Below are 22574 nucleotides of genomic sequence, written 5' to 3' on the forward strand. Positions count from 1 at the left end.
TCCGATGGATGAGATTAAATCTGATAAGAATCCATGGCTAAGGCGCACCAATGTCCGCTTGAAGGATTTCATCTGGAATAAATAGCAGGGGAAAGGGAGGCTAGGGTTTTCATCTTGGAAGAAGGAATTGAGACTCTTCTCTGCGGAGGAAGGCCAGAATTCGATGGTGGACGCTGTCAAATAGTTATATTTTATTTCCATTTACTTCAGATTTGTTTCTGTACTTTGTTATTTTAAGTATTGTGTGATTGCTTTTAATTCCTAAATTCTGTTCTTATCTGCTGAATTGATTCTGGCTTATGAGTTAGTAGTGAAGAACTCAATGGCTTGAATGTTTGATAATCCATTAGGATATGAAATTACTGTGATTCAGAATTGATTGAAGAGAGTTATTTTCATTGAATGAAGTGAAGAACAACTGTTCTCTATTACAGTTTTTTCTGTTGATCCTTACATTGAGTTTATAGATCATTATAAGCAGCTGGCACACCCCTTCGTCTACCATGATGCCCTGTTCCCTTCTTTTTCTCCTCTCCCACTCCTTCTCCACTCACCAATCCTTCCCCCTCCTCTGCTCAAGTCTCCTCCCTCTCCCTCCTTCGTCTTCGTCGTTGCGGAATACCTTTTACCGATGGCTCCTACTTAGCCTCATTGGCATCCCAGGGAGGGATCCGAACCAAGCGAAGGGCATCAATGACAAGTCTAAGGTCTCGACAGAGAGCCAATGAATGTCTCTGCTTTTCCTCCTCTTTCTCCCTACTTTCTCCATTGCTCCACCATCTCTGTCCTCATTTCCGCCGCCCCTAGAGGTGGATTTAGGGGTTTCGAATTCGAGAGGCCAAAAGAGAGAACAAAATATGAAAATAAAATTCTAATCAATTGGTTCTAGACTTAAGCATTCAGACAATAAGACCTAATCAATTTGGTTATTGCCGGTCAAAAGACTCAAACAGTCAAACCTAATCAGATATCATGACATTATTTATATAATATAATATTTTGATTCAACTGAAACCGCCGGTTGAACCACTAGTTCCACGGTTTTCAAATTTTGAAACCAGAACCGAACCTTGTATGAAGGTTGAGGTTCCGATTTTTGGACAATTATGATTTTTCCGGTTGTGGTTCAATTTTTTGCGGTTCGGTTCCATAGTTTCGGTTCAAAATGGCCATGTCTGCATACTAATATGATATCATGATTTGAAACATTATGATTTTATTTCCGTGCATTTATACCCTAAATGGCTTTTGACACTAAAATGTCTTTTTGACTTTATTATGATTTTATTTCCTTGCATTTATACCCTAAATGCAAGGAAATAAGAAAAAGAATGTTAGATTAAATAATTAATTTAATTATTATTTGAATTAGATTATTTTTTTTAATCGTTAGTTATTATTATTTCACATTAATTATTATTTTGAATTAGATTATTATTTTACTTATTAGTTATTATTTATTCACATTAATTATTATTTATTATCAAAATTATTAATTTAATATTCTTTGAATTAAATTATTATTTTTTATTATTTGTTATTATTATTTCACATTAATCAAATTTATTATTAAAAGTATCTATTTAATTATTATTTAAATTAAATTATTATCTATTATTATTTTACTTTAATCATTATTTATTATTAAAATTATCGATTTAATTATTATTTGAATTATTAAATAAGAGGGGTAAATTAGACATTTCACCCAAAGAGTGAGTATGGAATCAACCATCCTCTCATTTTTTTTAGAGAATTACTCACTTTTCACTCATTACTCACCCACTCCTCTTTCACTCTCATCTATGATCATCCAAACAAGTGATTGAATCATATAATAATAATTCCCACTCCAATCCAGGATTCAAACCGCCTTAAGATAAAATAAAGTGGAAATCGCTAAAAAAACCCCATAAGTTTGCAATATGCACAAAAACACCATCTCAATTTGACTATCCCTAAAAACCCCTTCCTTTTTAAATATAATGATTTTTTTAAACACCCACCCCCACACACACACACACACACACACACAAGCATGTAAGAGTGGTTAACAGAGTTACATTTGAATTTTATGGACGAATTTGACCCTTGTATGGGGAGTCGTGGTAGTGCAATCATGTTCCCAGTTTGAGAGGAAGTGGGGGGGTTACTTTTTTGGTTAATCCCTAGAGACTCTTATCGTCGCAGGTTAAACTATTTTCTCTCTTCGCCTCTTCAGCTTTTTCATTTCCAAAGTTGTCTCCGCCTGAGCATCCTTGTATCGAAGAAGAACCTCGCTTTCCACCATTCTCTCGAAGAAGAATTCCCCCTCAAGTATTCGACATTCCATCAGTGTGCAATCTAAGGTATTGAGTTGAGGAGGACGTTGTGGAAGAAGTTGTGTTTAGGGTTGTTTTTTTATAAACGATTCTGTTAGAGAAAAAGATTTCTTGTTTTTGTTTTGTGGTCCTATTTTTATTGGATGATTTTGAAATCTATAGGGAGATTTATCGGCTAGGGTTTTGTTTTTGTTTTCAACTTCGTCTGTGTACGAAAGAGATTTTTCGATAGTTATGCTGTGTAATGTTTACAATATAGATTTCTGTTTAAGTTAATATGGTTGCAGTTTTAAAAATGTGGTTTCCGTTTAAGTACTAGTATTTTATTTAAACATTTGAGGTTTCTGTGTAAGATTTATTGTTTCTGTTTAAATAATGAGGTTACCGTTTAACAATTTATGTCTTCGTTTAAGAATTTAGAATAACGTTTAAAAACCTTTACTTTCCGCTAAAATTTATCTGAATACTGTTTAATGTGTGGTTATTGTCGCAGGCTTGTGATTATGGCGGTCAATCTAGTTAATGGGCGATGTTACTTAACACCGATAGTGGAGACTTTGGCTGAGTTTGTAGCATTCACCGAGATTGAAGCTGTGTTCCAAGAGAGGGCCCTCTTTGATTCTTTGCTGCAGAGATATGATGGCAGCACCAACAAATTCAGGATCGGGGAATGCTTGGTAAGTTTCAGGCCCGAAGATGTGGCTCTCGTTCTTGGACTGCGTTGCGATGGAAATGCAGTAGTATTTCAGAAGAAGAAGAAACAAGCGAGATGCGCCGGGCAGAAGACGAACACGGGGTACGTCAAAGGATGCTCAGTCGTACTGAACATCTAGTTTTACCAGCTAACCGGCACCGGAAAGAAGGTGTGATTTGGCAAGACCCTGAGGATGCTGTGCTACGGTGAAAGTAGTTACCGGAAGCAAGCGACGATAGAAGCAATATTGTCATCGCTCGAAGGAAAGTAGGTAATAAATCATGAGTTTTCGTTTAAATATCAAGCTTTTCTGTTTAAAAATATGAATTGGTGTTTAAATTTTCGGCTTGGTGTTTAACTATTTGGGATATCGTTTAAAAAAATAACTACACTATTTAAATAATTGGATTACCTGTTTAAAACCATTTGCTATTGTTAAAATTAAATGCTCTTCACTGACATTGTGTTGATGAACTAAGTTAGCTTTCTGAGGTGGTCGGGGCAAATGTGGATGAACAAATATTCGTTCGGGCTATCTGTTGGGGTGATGTTATTGCTACCGAACCACTGGCGAGAAGGCAGGATGAGAGGCCATCCTTTTCAACGCACCTCCGACGCCGTTCACCTAATAACAGGACAACCCGCGCTAGAATACCTCGGCGCCGAAGAAGCCCCGCCTAGTCGATACACCCCCTCTCCCGATGACAACATCCCTTCCTACCTACTCAGCCCCCCGATCGTTAATTTATCACGTTTCTTGTTTAAATATCAACGTTGTCGTTTAAATATCAGTGTGCACATTTGAATACTAAGCTACCATGAAACTTATCAAATAAATATATATTTTTATTGATAAAAATTAATCTAAAATTTACAAGAATGCTTCTAAATCAAAATTGCCGATAAACGATCGAGCCACATTTTTTTTTAGATCAACTCCGTCTTAAAGGATGTGTCATGGTCATCCTCCTCTGGAGAATCCTCCGCAATCAAGCAATAAGTGAAAACTTTCTTTTCCTGACCAAGTCGAAATGCCCGCTTAATTGCTTGCCCGTCATTACTTACCCTTACCCGTCAGGCAATTACGCAGGCATTCCGAGTTTAATAGGAAAAGATAGTTTAATTTGTTGCGTGATTGCGGCTGATTGATTCTCCTGAAAAAGATGACCATGACACACCCTTTAAGATAGGGTTGATCTTAAAAATGTGGTCTTACTGAAGCGAATATCCTGGACACTCTCTAGCCAACACACGGGATCTCCACATGCATGTCCAGTACAAGCCCTCCATAACTCTTCAAATAAACCCATCGCAAAAATTTCGCTTATAGCAATCCAATCCAATCAACCCATCGCGTGAATAAGAAACTCATCCAAGAAGAATCAGAGGAGGAGGAGAAGGAGGGGGTGTCCAGGGGAAGCGGTCTTCCTTCTCATTTATGGTGTGAAGTCCACAAGCCGGTTGACGCTTCAGATCCGAGAAAAAAAAGGGAAACGCACGGGGGACCGAGATGACTGATAACGAGGAAAAATATATATGCTTCTGATATTTATGTTAAATTTTAAAAAATTTAATGGCGTTATTAATTCTTGTGCGACATCCTTAAATGACATCCTTAATTCAGTTTAAATGAAAACGATCAATAGTTTTAGGAGAAACATAAAAGTTTTAAAAGATAACTAGCAAATTAAACGTTAAAACTAATATTTAAACAGAAACCTAGAATTTTAAACAGAGAAGGCCCTTTTTAAATGGTCTCTGATATATTTATAGAGAAACTTGAACTATTAAATAATAATTAACTTATACATCTAGATAAACATAGAAGAGAAGAACTTTACAATGAGAAAAAATATTTGTTTATTTACAATGCCTAGTCGGCGATAGTTTCATTGCAAGATCTACGATTGTGACTGGACGCGTGGCAACGACTGCAATGTAACTCGCGGATCTCGGACGCTTGCAACTCGATCCTTTTAAATCGATGAACTTTAGGTTGCAACACTTCAGATTGATCTAATGAGGAAGGAAGGCATCCCACACCATCAGGGTCACCATGGGGTGGGACCGGAGCGCTCACAGAATCCGAATTCCTGCCAACACTTCAATTTAAAATATTTAAACAGAGACAGAATAAATTAAACGGAGAAGACAATGTTTAAATGGAAACGTAATATATTTAGTTTCATTGCAAGATCTACGATTGTGACTGGACGCGTGGCAACGACTGCAATGTAACTCGCGGATCTCGGACGCTTGCAACTCGATCCTTTTAAATCGATGAACTTTAGGTTGCAACACTTCAGATTGATCTAATGAGGAAGGAAGGCATCCCACACCATCAGGGTCACCATGGGGTGGGACCGGAGCGCTCACAGAATCCGAATTCCTGCCAACACTTCAATTTAAAATATTTAAACAGAGACAGAATAAATTAAACGGAGAAGACAATGTTTAAATGGAAACGTAATATATTTAAACAGAGGCTTGCATAGTTAAACAATAATTAATTTATACAACTAGATAAACATAAAAGAGAAGAACTTTACAACAAAAAGAACTCTTTTTCAGTAGGTTTGACAATGGCACATGGTCTATCTCAACAACAAGATCGACTACAGCGCATTTGAAGATGGAGTACACATAACACATCCATTGGAAGTCAACCTTGTTTTCTATTGGACAAACCATTTTATATCCATCGGGTGTGATAAACCTCACCCTGACACGGGAAACATCGAGACCCCATCGCTCACATATCTCAGCTAACACCAATTCCCTAGAAGTCAGCGCCGTAAACATTAGCACTCGTCCCTCCCCATTGTATCTAGCAATGCCACAAAAACTCTCCATAATAAACCTGCATTTTTATAAATTGTGTTACTCCCTCCCTCCCGCAGAATGATCAAAGTGAGAGCAACGAAGAAATTATCACCTTATCAGGAAACCAGAAGAACTCAAATCGAACAAACCAAACGAGGAGAAGAAGATGTGATGATCCTTCTAAACTTTGTTTGACAAAAAGCAAGCAGAAAGGCAAAAAAAAAATGTAAAATTATATGATAAAGGTCAGAATGACGTGATTGGGCGGTTTTTTTCCCACCATTTTCAAGGGCAAAAATGGAACTTCATAACATGGACCCATTTGAAATGAACGGTAGGGGGTAAAAGGAAACTTAAAAAATAATTGAAAAGTTGTCCGCGGTTTGCCGAAGTTAGAGGGGATGTTTAGGAATATTTGAAATTCACGAGGGGTAAACAATAATTTTCCCTAAAATAAATCATTTGTGCTAGCATGAAGTGAACTAAAATTTTTTTTTTTTGGAGTGAAGTATATATAAACTTTAATAATTGATTTGACTCATTAACATTCTAAAAAGATTTTATTTTTTTTCTAATGAAACTTATATATATTTATTTATATATTTTAAATATAAATCATGCATGATTCAAAACTTTGAAATAAATTTGTTATTGAATTGTCATGCTCACAAAAGTTTGTTGATAAATGAATAATAGAAAACTACTATTTGGTCGATGAAAAAAAATTTTAATTAAATGTGAACAAACCACATTAGAGACGTGCATAGATGTGGTTACTATCATAGCACTTTTGTGCTTTCACTTTTTGTGTTCAAACCCACATTTTTTTATAAAGATATGAAGACTCGCAAGAGCCAGAAGAGAACATTGGTAATGGAGAAAATGTTAGTAACAATTTTTTTTTCATATATTGTTTGAAAATTTTCTTGCTTGGCTTTTGGATTTTGGTTATATTTCATTTAATATTGTAATATAGCGATAATACAAGTCAATCCCACTTCACTAATATCTTTATTATTATCAACGACCTCTTGGTTTATTGGTATTAAGTCCTTTATATAAAGTGTTTGTCACATTGAAGTATTAACTCCACCTAAACACGTGGCTTGTTCACATTTTTCCGATCTTTAAAAGTTGATATATTATTTGTTATATTTTGTGTAAATTTGTTTGATAGTGATGGTTCCGATGGGTTAGTGTGGTAAGGTAAGTCACTCAAAAACTCACTTAAAGATTGAACATACACACACAATCAAAACAAGAGAAAGGAGACAAGCAAATTGGTAACCCAGTTCGGCACAACCTTGCCTACATCGAGGGGCCAGGCTCGGAGAATCAATCAACTAAAAGAGACTTAAGAATAAAGAGTACAACACTCTCTTACTCTCTCAAGACAAAGAATATCCTCCTCTCAAGATTGACCGATGCCCACTTTCTTCAACCTTCATCCAAGGGTCTCTAACTCCGTGGCTCACCCTAAATCTTCAAGCAGGATATCTTATATAGACGCACCGACGCCCAATAAAGTTTCTTTTTTTAGAATTCTCCGCGGCTTTCTAACTTGGACACCTTTCAAAATTAGATGTTGCAACACCTAGTTACAACATGGTCCACCTTACTGAACATGACTGAGTTCTAGCCAGTTACACTCAAATCTGCGACCTTCAACCTTCCTGCTTCCTTCCGTCCGCCTCGTAGCAGTTGACTCGACCTGAGCTCCTCCTGCCTGCAGCTGCTTTCTTCCTCACGTCACTTCAGTAGGTCATCCTCTCCCGAGGGACGTGCCTACCAAGGCACACGCAACCATCTCACCAAAGATGGTCACCAAAGGTCTCCCGATCTTCTTTCCAAACTTGGCCCAAGTTTGGTCTTCCCAAATGGTCTTCGTTTGACTCATGAAAATATTGTTACTAAACTTGATCTCATCTTCATCTAAATTTAGCCTTCAATATCTTCAAGCATGATCTCCAATCATCCATGCTAAGATCTTCAAATCTTCAATTATATCATATGTAATCTTCAATCAATCTCCACATATGATTAGTATTCTTGAATAGCTCCGCCCATAATTAGCTCTTGGATCTTCCTTTAAATTGTGTTGCTAAATATGGTCTTGATAATCTCATTGGCTTGTCCTTGCCTAACTTAGTTTGTGTCTTCAAATAGCTCTACACCAAACTAAGCTTTGTGTCTTCTAATAGCTTCTCACCAAACTAAGTTCCACACAATCTTCATGATCTTGAAATCTTGCCAATGATAGAATATTCCTCTCCCTCTTTAAAATAGATCTTTCCAAAAAAGAGTTCTATCAAATATATGATTTATCATCCCAGATCTTACCAAGGATAGATAAACATACTTTAAATAAAACTTACCCTTCTTGAAGAGATCCTTTAGACTTGATGCACTTTCCAAAAATAGTTGATCATCACATGACTTCATTGAGAGGAATATTTTTTCCACCATGATCTTTTAACCTTTGTAGCTTCACATGTCATGACACCAACATTTCGCCACATCATCATCCTAGTCATTACTTTCTTTGCTAAGTCATCATTGCCACGTCACTTTCCTTTTGTCATGCCATAATTTGGCTGTCAAATAATGCCAATCCACGACGTCAGACTTAATAGATAGATAAACAAGTTCACGTAGATATATAGTCAATTATCACACGCACTAATTATGTTAGTTTTGGTCTACGCATGTCTAAGAAGTTAATGGAATTTCCAAGACCAATATCTCACTCTAACATTATGTCAAAAATTTAAATAAAATAATAAAAATATAAACTCAATAAGAAAACCTGAAATCATTGTAACTGTACAGATATGCTAATTACTTTGTTATTAATCCTAATTATCTATTGATTGATTTCTTTTAGACCAGAGAAACTTGATAACTAATCATGCCACTCTGAAGTATAACCATCAAGAATCCATTTTATTTCTAATTTATAAATTTATGATAATGACAATTCAACTAAGAACATAGTGAGTAGAGCATCTATTTTTTTTTTTAATAAACTATTAAAATAAATATCATGATAAAATTTTTTTAATAGACTATTAAATGATCAATGTGTGCCTAACTTTTGACTAAATCAACACATACCATCCTTTTTAAGGTGGATTATTAATCCATGCATTATTAATGCATTCATCATTGATTATGTATCAACTAAGGTTGACGTCATGCTTGACGTCTTTTGGTTCCCTTTTTTTTTTTTGTTATATAGATAATTTTTCATCAAAATGTTGAATTTACTTAATAATTTTCTAATATTCTTGGAGTTTAATTTGATATAAATACCCTTGGAGAACTTCAAAACCAAAAAATTATATATAAATACAATTAGAAGGATGTTTTATACATCAAACAAATTTCTTTATATTTTAATAATATTTTGGATTTTTGTGAGAATGCTTTGATAAATACTCTCTTCGGTTTTTTTTTGTCCATTTACTTAATTTACACAGATAAAGAAAATTTGTTGAAATTAGTTAGTAATCTAAATTTTATAAAAAATTGTATTATTTTTCCAAAATTATTTTTTTTAAAAATATTTTTTAAAAATATGGAATTGAATATAATTTATTGGAAGTTGCTAATCAAATTAAATACAAAAGATAAATTTTTTTAAAAAATTAATGCTTCATAAATTCTCTAAATAAATAAGTAAAAAACACCCGAAAGATGTATATAAAATTTTGTAACTTATGTAAAAAATATTTATAATATTGATATAAATTTGATTTCTAAGAACTATCCTGGAGTATTTACTAATTTTAATATTTTTTATTAATTTTATATCAAAATAGTTAATTGATTTGACAACAAAATTTTTTTTATTAACACACAAATTAAAAACTCTTTTTTAATTTATTCAAAAATCCAGCCAACAGTTAATAATTATAATTTTATGAATTAAATAGTTTTCATTTTCTGAATATCAACTAAATATATACTTAAAATTTATTAATAGGATTTCTCTCTTTTTTTTTAATTATTGGGCATTTTAATTGTAAAAAAAAAAAAACCAACCTGAAAATGTGAGGGCAAAAATGGAAGAAGATCCTCTTAAGGGGTAATAAAGTAAATACATCTAAAACCACTGGGCGGTAATAGTTTGGTTAAGTTCACCTTCTCCATGTCCAACCATGTATAAATTCTCGCAGCCAAGCCCAAATACGCAATTGAACAAAGCACGGAAGAACAGAGAAGAGTTTGAGTTTGATTCGAAATCACTGTAATGCCTTTCGATCATCATCGTTTTTTTCTAAATATTTCATTTTGATTCCCATTTATGTGTTTATATTTCTGTATTTCATCGTAGATTTATGAGTGTGATGTTGGTTGGTTTTCGATTGATTTGATTTGGTCTAAGTGGATGTTTGAGCGATGCTGTGATTTCAGTGATTGGATTTTGTGTTAATTTCTGAACTTGTGTTAGATGGTTATTGTTTTGTGTGCTTTGAGTTGTTAGATGGAGAAACCATACTGTTGACCTGGGCTGTTAAGTTGGTAGCAAAATTTTTAATCAACAATTTTCTTTTTTTCTCTTTTTGAACTTGATTTCTAGAAGTACTATTTAAAAGCATTTATTTTGCTCTACTTTGGGTTTTCTTTTGGAAAAGGAAAGGTTAAAATGTTTTTTGGAACACTTATTAGTCCTTTATGCTTCTCAAATTGGTGTTTTTTATGTTGATGTTTTGTGTCTTGCCTTTTAATTAATAATTGAGCAGTGAACTTTTCTTAGTTATTTAGACATATTATTTGTTATTTTCCAACCAATTGTAATGCCACAATTGTGGGTCTGTGAATTGGAAAGTTTACATATTGATGCAAGGAGGGTTATGTCTTTGGTAAGGATAGAATCCCCCATGAGTGAAATGTGCTATATTTTGCATCTTGAATTTGGTAGCAGGAGGGATAATGATTAATTTGTTTGCTCCTTGTCCTGGTTGCAAGGGCAGTCTTGATGCAAACCTGGTTCATTTAAGTGTTAATTTTGAAAAGGTTTATTCTTTATTTGAGAATTTTTCTTTTTCTTCTAGCAGAGCATGTGGTGTTGCTTTATATCCATATAATTTATTGGAAATGTAATTTGCTTATAAATTTGATGCAGCAAATTTAATGTTATCGCACTTGACAATATGATTAATTTAAGATGGTTGTCTTGAATGTTTGGTTACTTGCTTTGCCACAAGGACGATTGTGGTTCTAGTTTGGACCATTCATGCAACAGAATGACTAGTACATGGTCACTCTTAGTTAACGTATAATTTACCCATAGTTACGTGTTGCAGCTAGCATATAAATGGACAAGGAAATTAAATATGAAAATTGTCTTGGTTGGGCAGCAAGAGATCCTTCCGGGAAACTCTCACCATATGATTTCACCTGAAGGTGTGCACAAGAGTATCCCTTTTGCACTTGAGATATTTATTTTTCAGTGATGATTAGAAAATAAATTGCATTTTATTTTAAGAACATTCTATTTTTTAAGCCTATTTGCTAGTTTCAATGTTGTTAAATCCCTATTTGCACTGGCATTTGTTTTTGTGCATAGTAAACACTATATCTTATTAGCATGGTTGTGTAGAATCACTTCCATGGAATTTGACTTGGGTGGGCATCATAAATGATTTGTGATTTCAAGCATTACTGATGGAATAGTTCTAAAATATAGGAGAAGTTTCTAGGAAATTTTTGGTCATGAAAAATCAATTTTCTGAATGAACATTTTATGATTTTAACCATTGTCTACCACTAAGAAGATCTCAACAGTGGGTCCAAAATACTGATTGCCAATATATGGATATGCAGTTGCTTTTCTTACCAACCAAATGACATTTGATTGAAGGTTAAATGAAACATGGCCAAGAAATAATGGTGAAATTAAGGAGCCATATTTGAGCATTGGTATTACATAGGAAAGCGTCATTATGAGTGATAACTTGTTCCAATGAAAATGTTATTGTTAGTGAGGACCACAAACTTGTTTTTAACTAGCTATTGTGTGTGGTCCCTCTCATGAAATTGCTATATTGTGAAAGTGGACAGTAAATCAATGAGGAGCTTGAGAGAGATTATTTCCATTGCCACAAAGTGTTTCCATATAAAGTTCTATTTCTTAAGACAACAAATCCACTTGAATGTCATTCTTTCTTGCTATGAATTCCTTCTTTTTTTTTGCTATTGACTATGATATTCGTTGTATTTAAAGTTGTGGATGTTGAGACTTGAAGTTTGTATTAGTTTTCTTCCTAGATTCTTAATAATTTTCTGCAAAGTTGTGCAGAGCTCCCTGTTCTGATGATGTATCCCTAAACATAAAACACTGTGGAGTCTGTTACGCCGACATTATTTGGGCGAGAAATGAATTTGGAGATGCTAAGTATCCATTGGTGCCAGGGTATGTTTTCTATAAATTTCGACAAATGTCTTTAACAAAAAAAAAAAGTAGTTTTAGATGCTTCTCTGTAATTTTATATTCAAATTTGATTCTGTTGTATTGCATAGACTTAGGGAACCAGTGATTTTGTTGTTATGCATAGAATTAGAAATGAAGTGCCTTTGGATGTAGATATGCGACTTGCTCCATCTCACAACCATATTGGGATCCACTACTTGGTCATGCTAATTAATCACCAGAATAACCAATGAACTTCTTTCTAATCAATTTTGTTGAGGGAATAAGCTCGAGACACTAGAGCGAAGATAAGATATGACAAGCTTATTTTTTAACATTACTGATGACATAGTTGTCCTTGACTCATGATGTTGTGACTGATAACAATTTGACATATTGGAAAACGGATGCATGGCCATGTTCCTCCTATGACTTAATGTTATGGCACATAGATGTGCCATCTTACTAGAACCTTAAGCACACCATTTATTTCTCTCCATATAATATTCTAAATGAATAATCATATTATTTATTTTCTCTCTGTTGTTTTTCTCAGGCATGAGATTGTTGGAGTTGTTAAGGAGATCGGTTCAGATGTGAAACTTCAAAGTTGGTGATCACGTGGCTGTTGGGACATTTGTTGACTCTTGTAGGGATTGTGAGCACTGTATTGAACGGAATGAAGTACTTTGCTCAGAACACCCAATTTTCACTTTCAATAGCCTTGATAAGTATGGGATGATTACAATGGGGGGATATTCTGGCCACATTGTTGTCAGTGAGAGGCAAGCAAACCTGAACCTGCACTAACTATTTCAATTTAATAGCCCATCTCAGCAACATGTCCATGTTTTCTTTGAAAAACTTGTGCCATATGTTAGCATGTGATAGAAGTCTTTTAAAGTGAATGCCCACATGCATTAAATCTTTGGGACTTCATAAAGAATGAAGCACTGTTAAAAACTTGTAAGTTGGATACTGTTTTAGTAGTGGCAGTTTGCCTTTATGTTGTATAATTGGTTTACTGCTTATATTGTTGTTAAAGTACCACTTGCCTTTGTTTATTAAGCATAATTTGATAGGAATATAATAGGATAGAGAGTTCTATTTGCTGACCAGGATTTGGGTGATGAACCTTTTATCTATTGAGTTGATAGTGAATTTGGTTTTCTAAAACGGATGATGTACCTTTAGATGAATTTCGTCTATGATGTACAACTCAATAGATTAATGATAAACCTTCAGCCTCAAGAAGGCAATTTTGACATTTATTCCTTTTGTTGGCTTTGCATGCACAGATTCTGCTACAAGATACCTGAAGGCTATCCACCAGCCAAGGCCGCACCTTTACTCTGTGCAGGCATCACAGTTTACACTCCAATGATTCGCCATAAGATGAACCAATCTGGTAAATCTCTCGGTGTCATTGGATTAGGTGGCCTTGACCATTTGGCTGTGAAGTTTGGAAAAGCCTTTGGTTTGAACGTAATAGTTTTCAGTACTAGTGCTTCCAAGAAGACGGAAGCTTTAGAACTACTAGGAGCAGATAAATTTGTGATCTCATCAGATGAGCAAGAGATGAAGGTACCATTCACAAATCTTTTTCACTTTTATGTCCTTAATTTGATGGATCTCTTATATCCAAATTCTTTAGATGCTGGCATTCTTACCTGCTTCAAACTTTAATGTGATCTTGTTAAATACCTTGGTAAAAATATGCTTACTATCTAACTACTGTATATGTATATATCTATAGAGTAGTAAAGTTCTTTTGAATGCAGTAACATATCTTTGATATATGTACTTTGTAATAATTTGATATGTTGCGAAGTATGTTGCAAAGTGCTATTGAATATGGATGAATATCTACAAAATTTCTTTTGATTATTGTGTAACACCTACTACCTGTGTTGATTAGTGAAACTTTAAGCTTATTATTATGAAATCTATATTTTTCTTGCAGTCCCTTGTAAACACTCTGGACTTTATCATTGATGTTGCCTCTGGTGACCACCCCTTTGATCCCTACTCGGCACTCTTGAAGGCTTGTGGTGTATTGGTTCTCGTTGGTGCGCCTAGTGAAGTTCGTTTATGACCTAGTTCTTTACTAATGGGCATAGTCTTGTTTTCTTCAGCTTATCGTAACTGGCGATACAACAAAATGTGTTCAAGACGTCATCAAATTCATTTATCTTTATCTCTTAATATTGTGTTTAGGTGCAAAAAGCATCGCAGGCTCTGCAACAGGTGGGACTAAACGCACGCAGGAAATGCTGGAATTCTGTGCAGCCAAGAAGAAATATCCAGAGATCGAAGTCATTGATATTCAGTACATAAATGAGGCTCACGAGCGGCTAATCAACAGAGACATCAAGTATTGTTTCGAGATTGATATTGAGAATTCTCTCAAATGAGCCATTTAACAGTGGCTGAATTTTGCTCGCTCGAGTGTTTTAATTTAATGAGGGTTTATTTAGACAAGTATGTAAAAATAATTGAATATGGATCAATGCGTTTTGAGCATATGTACTATATTTAGTAGTAGGTAAGGGTCAATGTGCTTTGATCATATGAAATAATCAGCTTTATGTATGATGTTATGTCTGAAATACATAATGTATGTTCTACCTTCTTCCTCTTACCAATTTAAGGTACAAGAAAATGTGTACATGACCCTTCAGTAATATCAGGAAGGGTAAATTCTTGAATAGTTTGAGTACAACTCCTACTTTGAACCCCCATGATTTTCCATCCTGGCTTGTAATGCCAATTGCTCAATCTATAAACCTTGGATTAGGATTATGCAACAAAGAGGGAAGAATGACTGAGACGTTTGGCATTTGTAAGCATAAAAATCTGTCTATTTTTAAGTTAATAGGATGGCATGTAATAAAGCTATACAGACTGATCCTCCAGTCTCCACTTCTAAGAACATTTCAGCTCACCGTTTTCACCAAGTACTGAAATTGGAGACTCTGAGAGAAATCTTATCACTCATCCTGTGTCAATACACTGATGCTCCAATGCCTACTTCCAAAAACACTCATCGTCCCACTTTCACTCTTTCACTAAGTACTCCCTAGAGTTTTCTGCCAGGTCATTCTGCATTAATACACAAAGATCAGCAATTTTGTAGGCAAAGTCATATGACTAGAAAACAAAAACATGATTTTAACACAATTTTGAATAACAGAAAGTGCTGGGGAAACCTCCCTAGATTTCTTCCTGTTAGCAGTACTATAAAATTGACGCTAGTTACAGTGTTTCCGCTCAAACTGTAAATGTAATTGGATGCAACTAACTCAATTTGGCCTTGTAGATGCTCACACATAAGAGGTTGAGAGTCAAATGGGTGAATTTATAGAATATTCTTAGACAACAACAATCAAAAAATGGAAAAATTGGTTGGGATCACAAATATACAGGATATGACATGGAATCACAAGATTTTCATTTTTGGGCAGTCTAACCAATTTGCCCGAACATGTAAATCTTTTGAGTCGATAGTGTTCACTCTTGCCAACCAGCTGCCAAGTGACATGCCGGAAATTCTCCCAAAGAACCTACAAACAACATCATGTAGCAAGCAGGTTAGGCATGCTAGAACTTTTACCTAAATAAATAAACATATAATATGAAATGATATATGAGCAACTTGGAAAGGGAAGAATTCATGTGGCCAACTCCAAATAGCTGAGACTAGCAACTTGTTGTGGTATATGAAATAATATATGAAATCAAAAGAAAAAAGAGGCATCCCTGACACACACACACACACACACACACACAAACACACACACGCATGCACATACTCATGGACTCGTTATAATATAATGCATGGAATAAAACAGTGCGCATGCCACACACCACATTTGAAAATGTGAAGAGGTATTTTCATGGCCATTTCCCAGTGACCAAAATTAATTCAATCAAGATATAAAAGAAATGAGATGTATGATATTCAAGTGATATTGAATTTCACTGTTCCATGAAATCATATATAATAATATATATTTTTTTCTTCATAATAAATTTTCCAAAGGCCTACACAAGAGGAATCAGAAATTATATTGAAATAAGTCACCATTGTAGGAAAAGTGGACACAGGGATGCCGATCCTTCCTCAAAAATTATTTACAAGGTTATCACTTTGTATTATGTAACCTTACCACTAATAAATTGATGAAATTGAATAAATCTTATCCAAGAATCTATGCCCTATATAAAGAAAATTTTGCAACAAAAATGAAGTGTATCAAAACATATAAAAATACCACAAACAAAGTAGATAGAAATGATCAGGAACAAAAGAGGATGTTGGAGGATTGGATTACAATCCAAGAGGGAAGTATACATCTAAGAAGTTTGATGCAAAGAGCTCATGGCTATGAATAAATCAAGAAATTAGTATCCAATATAAGCCAGTTGGAATTATAAAGTGTATGTGTGGAAGTATGATTGAAGGTCTTCTAATCTTCAAATCTCCACTAGCATTGAACTGCCTATAAAAATTTCAAGAATAGGCCAATCCTTTCTTAATCTAATGGCATGTTGCATTAATAATTGACAGCTCATCAAATTGACGCTCCTCACTATGATTAACTATCATTCATAATATGACACGGGTGCAAAAGAAGTAACACACACTTGGTCAGGAAACTATTTTGCGAAGTTCTAGGGCCTTCACCCAGATGTACAGTTTAGGATTGCTGAAGAAAAATCTCTCAAAAACAAAAATCTCAATATTAATGGCATATGTTTATCAAAAATAATCTATCTACTGCAATAAGCAAATTAGAGAAGAATTCCTTTACTGCACTGTCATACCAGTAGCTAATGAACTTTTGAGAACTTATGATGCCTATGGTCACACACGAATATATCTGAGCAAGTCAAAATCTCTAAAAGGAAATGCAATGGTTCAAGTTCAAAAAACAATAATTCCAGCTTAATTTAATCTAACTTCTGGTTCTCATATTTGTCTATTGCTTTATCCTCTCATGAACTGCCAACCAATAGAGTACCAAACCCTCCTTCAACAATAATAAGCCCATAAGAGAAATTAGAAGAATGAACTAATCTCCAAATGTGAATTATTCCATACCATCATATAGCTTGTGAAGAAAATATGCCTCTTCCTAACCAATGAAAACATACATGCAATACAAACATAGCTTGTTTTAATCATTCATCTATATTACCTTCACATCTTCCTAATTTCAATACACGATCATATTGTAATCTTGCCTGGATAACCAAATAGACCAAAACTCACCAGACATACCAATTTATTTTATCTACTTTTCTTTTATAGCATCATTGATGGTCTAGCAACTTTTGCCAATTTAAATTTGCCAAACTAACAAATGAAGTTCCTGCCGCTAGGCAAATCAAATATAAAACATGATAATTAAAATACAGTTAAGCAAATGCCCCAAGTTGCATCAAGACAAGTTTCATTATACTGCATCCATACATGTCCTAATAGGAATTCATGTCATTCACTACCTAATAAAATTTAAGCAAATATATAAAGCAAATACAAAATTAAAACAGATTTACAATGTTTCAATATAAACCACCACAAACTAAAGGTAGATAAGGGCTTCATTACCTTAAAGAAGGCCGCTGAGCAGTAATATCTACAGTACATTCAATAACCAATGTAGCTTGGATCACCAACATATTCAGCAATCTGCTCCAAATTCACATTAATCAAAACATGACTGTCCGCATCCCTGACAACACCAGTCTCCTTCTCTGTGTTCCTCTCCTCCAATCTACCATAGACACCCTCATGCCTACCATACAACACGAGTACCGAGCCTCCCCGCTTGGGTATTGCCGTCTCCAACATGTCCTGATGCACACCCTGGACTAGTTCACCATTGTCATCCATTGAAATATCACACCGCATAGGCCCAACAACATCCACAACCTTCCCTTTTTTGAGGTAATATTTCCCTTTTTTAAAGTCTTTACTGATAATCCTCACCTTAATATGACTTCTGAGCCACTGGACCGGCACCCTTTCCTTCTCATTGCTCTTCCTGCCTTGATTTGAACTCTTAGCAAGCTCCCCATTAGTGGCCTCCCTTTCTCCATCCCTACTTCTCTTCTCCTCCCTCCTTCTATCCCTACTCTTCTTCTCATCCCTCCTCCGAATATCCAACTCCTTCAATTTCCTCAAGCACTTCTCTTCCTCCACTGATCCCAGCTCCGCAATCATATCTCCACCAAGTCTAACCTCCTCTCCACTGTCCAACAACTTCAAAACCACAACTTTTGGAGAACCCGAGTCCATCTTCTCAAACGCCTCTACAATCTTGCCCTTCAACCCCATATGCTTCCCATCTATTACCCTAACAATTTTTTCCTCTTTGACGGTCACTTTCTGGTCCTTCTTCTTCTTTGCATCCTTTGCAGATGAAGGATCATAGCCAAGCCCCTCCTTCCCCTGCCGCCGATCATACTGGACCACTTTAACATCTTCCTTATTCCCTCTTCCTATTCCCATGCCCTCTTTCCATCCATATCCGGCGAGCACCGCAGCGGCGAAATTCTCAACAGAAACATCGGCAAACTCCTCCATCCCGCGGTCCGCTGGCAGGCTCTTGATATCTTCTCGGAACCGCCGGAGCTCGGCCAACTGAGGATCCCGCTCCTCCGATTCATCCTTGAGCTTTGATTCCCTGATCGTAAGACCGTAGGGGATGGATCCCGCGGGAGCATCAGCACCGGAGGTGTCAAGGACGAATTGGGTATCGGAGGTGACATCTGGGTCAGCAGAGACAGGAGGAGGGATGAGGTTCTTCATCTTCTTAGCGGCACGGAAGTCGGAGTTGGGGATCGGGGGGATGACGAGGGAGGGAGACACAGTGGGGAGGGGTTGGGAGCCATCAAAGACGGTGAAGTACTCGGGCTTGGGATCGGAATCGGTGGTGCGGTGATCGTCGGAGAAGGCTTGAGAAGTTGTAGAGACGGCGGAGGTTTTGGAAGGGATGGAGAAGGAGAGCTTCATCTTTGCGATCTGAGAGAGAATTTGGGATTCTTTGATGAATAATTCTAGGGTTTGGCTCGTTTATTAAATTGGTTTGGAGTATGAAAGGCTTGATCATATAAATAATTAAAATTAATTTTTAAAAAAAAAACTTTATTGTCTTCGGAAAAATCATGAAAATAATTTTTGGGAATTCATTTCTTTTTTTCTTTTTAATGAAAATTATATATATATATATATATCAAAATATATGTATATCTTTAATCAATTAATTTTTTTAATTAGTTATATTATTTGATACTATTACAGTTTTTCATGTGCGGCTAGTAGGAATTGGTACATATATCATATGTTTTTATTTTTAAAAAAATTTGAACTTTTAATCTTCGATAAATTTTAAGTGCACTAGGAGAAAGATACTTGTTTAGAGTAGAGTTTATATAGAATTGTGAAAAATTTTAACAGTATATGTATGCTATCAAATTTTTACAAAGATTTTTTAAAATTTTTGAGAAATATATTTTTAAGTAATTAATCTACTTCATTATGTATTACTATATGGTTGTAGATATCATCTTTTTTATCACAAAAAAGTATTACCATCATTTTTAATATTTTTTAAATAAATAATTTAATAATATTATTTGAACACTAATCTTTCCGGTTACTTGGTGGTCAAAAAGCCTTGGGATAAAATACCTCATTTTTATTAATAAAATAGTTAATAATTTTTATTTAACTTAATTATTTTATTTGATAGTATACATAAATATATTTCAAGTAGTTAATCTGCATCATTCATATTAAGATAAATCTTTCATATAGGTAATTAAATGATACTACCCAAACAAGAGTAAGAATCCTGTGCTAATTTTAAGGAAATCAAAATGAGTGGCAAACATGAAATACATTTGAAAATAATTTTATATTAGCTAGAATTTAAACTGTTATCTTTTGAGTTGGGAGAAGCCTTATGAAAAATTTCTTTTTGAAAAAATGAGGACGAAATATTACTTTAAACTGATTAAAATGATTCAGACTTGACCACACACACATATACACAATGACTGCAAATCATAGACAAGCAAGAACTAGAACTTCAAAAGAGAAAAGAAGACACATGAAATATTACTTTATTTAAAGAAAGCAAGTTCATTAAAAGAACTAATGACATGAAAATATGGATTTAAATGACCTGTGAATAAATTCACAAATCAGTATTCATATTCTCTCTGCTTATGACAGCATACTCAAAGCTTAGAATTCAAAATTCATTAGAACAAATATTCATAGGCTCATAGCTTCAGTTAATAAATAAGCAAAGAAATCAAACAAAAAAAAAAAATCTTTCAGATATTGTGCTTGAAGTTTAAGATTTTTATTACAGTCTCTCTCTGAATGGCAATGGCCATACAAGCCAAACATAAAGAATCAAACTGTTTATGTGCTATGGTGGAGTAACCAAGGGAAACAACACATCAGAATATGAAAGGTTGTATAACAAACTAGAGTTGTTAACAAATAACAGGAAAGAATACATTTCATGGACAAAAGCAGATCACTAATGAAGAAGAACAGGATTTCTCAGCTAAATCTAAGGCATGCATACAAATAAAAAGATTTGTAGAATGATAGGACTGAAAGGTTCAAAATTTGACAAAAGCTAGGAGGACTCAATTTTGAATCAACTCATTATATTTCATATGACAAAAATCAATAGATATAATGATTTAACTCTTGAACGTCAAGTACATAATCGAGAATAAAATCAAATGAATTTATTATTTCCACATTATGTCCAAAGAAAAAAGAGAAGGATATATGCAAATGTGAGTGTACATAACATTACTACTTTACCAGTTCAAAGGCAAGCTTTTTGTCTTGAATCATATCTCATCAGCTAATTTGCACTGCATATAGCATTTCCATTTAAAAAGTATCATACAATAACTGCATTTCCAGTAGAGAAGTATCATATAATAAATGTATAAATGTGTTTTCATTTGAAAAGAATCATATAATAAATCCTAATGAACCATTCTGGGTGCATTTGGATTAAATGTAAAAAGAGAGGAAAAGAGAAGAAAGGAATGGAAAATGAAGAGAGAAAAAGGGAAGAAAATTTCATTCACACTTTTTTATTTCATTTGATTATCAATCTTACATCATTCAATGGAAAACAACAAAAAGATGCATTTTTCCTTCTTGATTTCTTCTTTTCTCCTCAACTTCATCTCAATCCAAACAATAACCTTCACCTCTCATCCAAAAATTGGGGGAAAAAATCCAAGAAAAAAAACATATCACCAAGGGAGAGTTTCAAATATGAAATCAATATGCAATCAAATGAATCATCATTTTCCACTATGCATCCAAAGAAAGAATTTACTACAAATGTGAGTCTAGATGAGATTAACAACCGCGAAAATCATACAACCAAGAACACCTCTTTTCAACAAAGAAATCTACAAACAAGGCAAGAATCAGAGAAAAAAAATACCTATCTTGACGATATCACAGAAGGCCAAGGACAACAGAGAAGCCGAGGACGAAAAGCCAGACAATGTGGACAAGAAGGAGAGCCTGGCCAGAGACGCCCCCATTGCCGACCTCGCAGAACCCTCGGCGGGCCACCCTCACGGCAGAGCACGCCGCCTCGGCGCAGCCGCACCAATAGGTGTTTCCGTCCTCGCCGCATACGGGGTCGGTGCGGAAGCAGGTGACCGGGCATGACGCGGCGGTGGCGACCGCGCAAGGGTCATCGGCGGCGTAGGAGCAGGTGGAGAAGACGAAGAGTAGGAGGAGGAGGAGAGGGAAAGGAAGGAGAGAGGGTTTGGGGAATGGCATTGCGGTGGCCGTGCGCCGGCGATGGGTCGCCGGGGAGGAGGGTCGAAACCCTAACCCTAGGAACGGGATTCGTTTCGGGCTGGAGATGGAGAAGGATGAGCTGGAACGATGCTTTGTTTTGGTGTTGGTTTTGTTGGGCTCTTTTAACTCTTTGGTGGAGGTTGGTATGGCGGGAGAGGGCCATTGGGTCCCACATGAGCTTTCTTTTATAGTGAACATTTTGGATGTAACTTGAGAATATTTCAGAAAGGCAAATGCAAAGAGATTTTGGTAATCTATACATATCACTTTCATCATTTGGCCAGGCAGGGTCAATCCAATCAAAAAAATTGACGTTTTGACCCAATTAAATTCAGATTTAATAGGTCTAATGAATAGTTTGAGCTGACCCAAATTTAAAATATAAAACTCATGGCCCAGTTTATGGGCTTGGTTCTTTGGATCAATCATTGGAGCGGTTCGTTGTTATTTTTT

The 22574-nt window shown here is 35.1% G+C and overlaps 2 protein-coding genes and 1 pseudogene across 3 annotated transcripts; 1 reads left to right on the top strand and 2 right to left on the bottom strand.

Annotated features, from left to right (window-relative positions):
• The first annotated feature begins 10011 nt into the window (after nucleotides 1-10011).
• Nucleotides 10012-14737, top strand: LOC120249567 (annotated as a pseudogene).
• A 217-nt stretch (nucleotides 14738-14954) lies between these two features.
• On the bottom strand, nucleotides 14955-19338 carry LOC120249566 (protein MOS2-like). Of its 2 annotated transcripts, XR_005532853.1 has the most exons (3): nucleotides 17868-19338; nucleotides 15724-15816; nucleotides 14955-15355 (listed from the first exon to the last, which is right to left on the bottom strand). XR_005532853.1 is itself a non-coding variant. In XM_039258119.1 (2 exons), the coding sequence occupies exon 1, from the start codon at nucleotides 19272-19274 to the stop codon at nucleotides 17907-17909; it is 1368 nt and encodes a 455-aa protein (XP_039114053.1). In that variant the 5' UTR covers nucleotides 19275-19338; the 3' UTR covers nucleotides 15591-15816; nucleotides 17868-17906. The 2 variants fall into 2 exon arrangements, 1 of the variants encoding a protein (XP_039114053.1); XM_039258119.1 differs by lacking the exon at nucleotides 14955-15355 and having other exon boundaries at nucleotides 15591-15816.
• A 2252-nt stretch (nucleotides 19339-21590) lies between these two features.
• LOC120250189 lies at nucleotides 21591-22216 on the bottom strand. The gene has a single exon (XM_039258981.1). The coding sequence runs from the start codon at nucleotides 22098-22100 to the stop codon at nucleotides 21768-21770; it is 333 nt and encodes a 110-aa protein (XP_039114915.1). The 5' UTR covers nucleotides 22101-22216; the 3' UTR covers nucleotides 21591-21767.
• Nucleotides 22217-22574: the final 358 nt, after the last annotated feature.

Source organism: Dioscorea cayenensis, chromosome 19, assembly GCF_009730915.1.
Source record: "Dioscorea cayenensis subsp. rotundata cultivar TDr96_F1 chromosome 19, TDr96_F1_v2_PseudoChromosome.rev07_lg8_w22 25.fasta, whole genome shotgun sequence".
NCBI classification, from domain to species: Eukaryota; Viridiplantae; Streptophyta; class Magnoliopsida; order Dioscoreales; family Dioscoreaceae; genus Dioscorea; species Dioscorea cayenensis.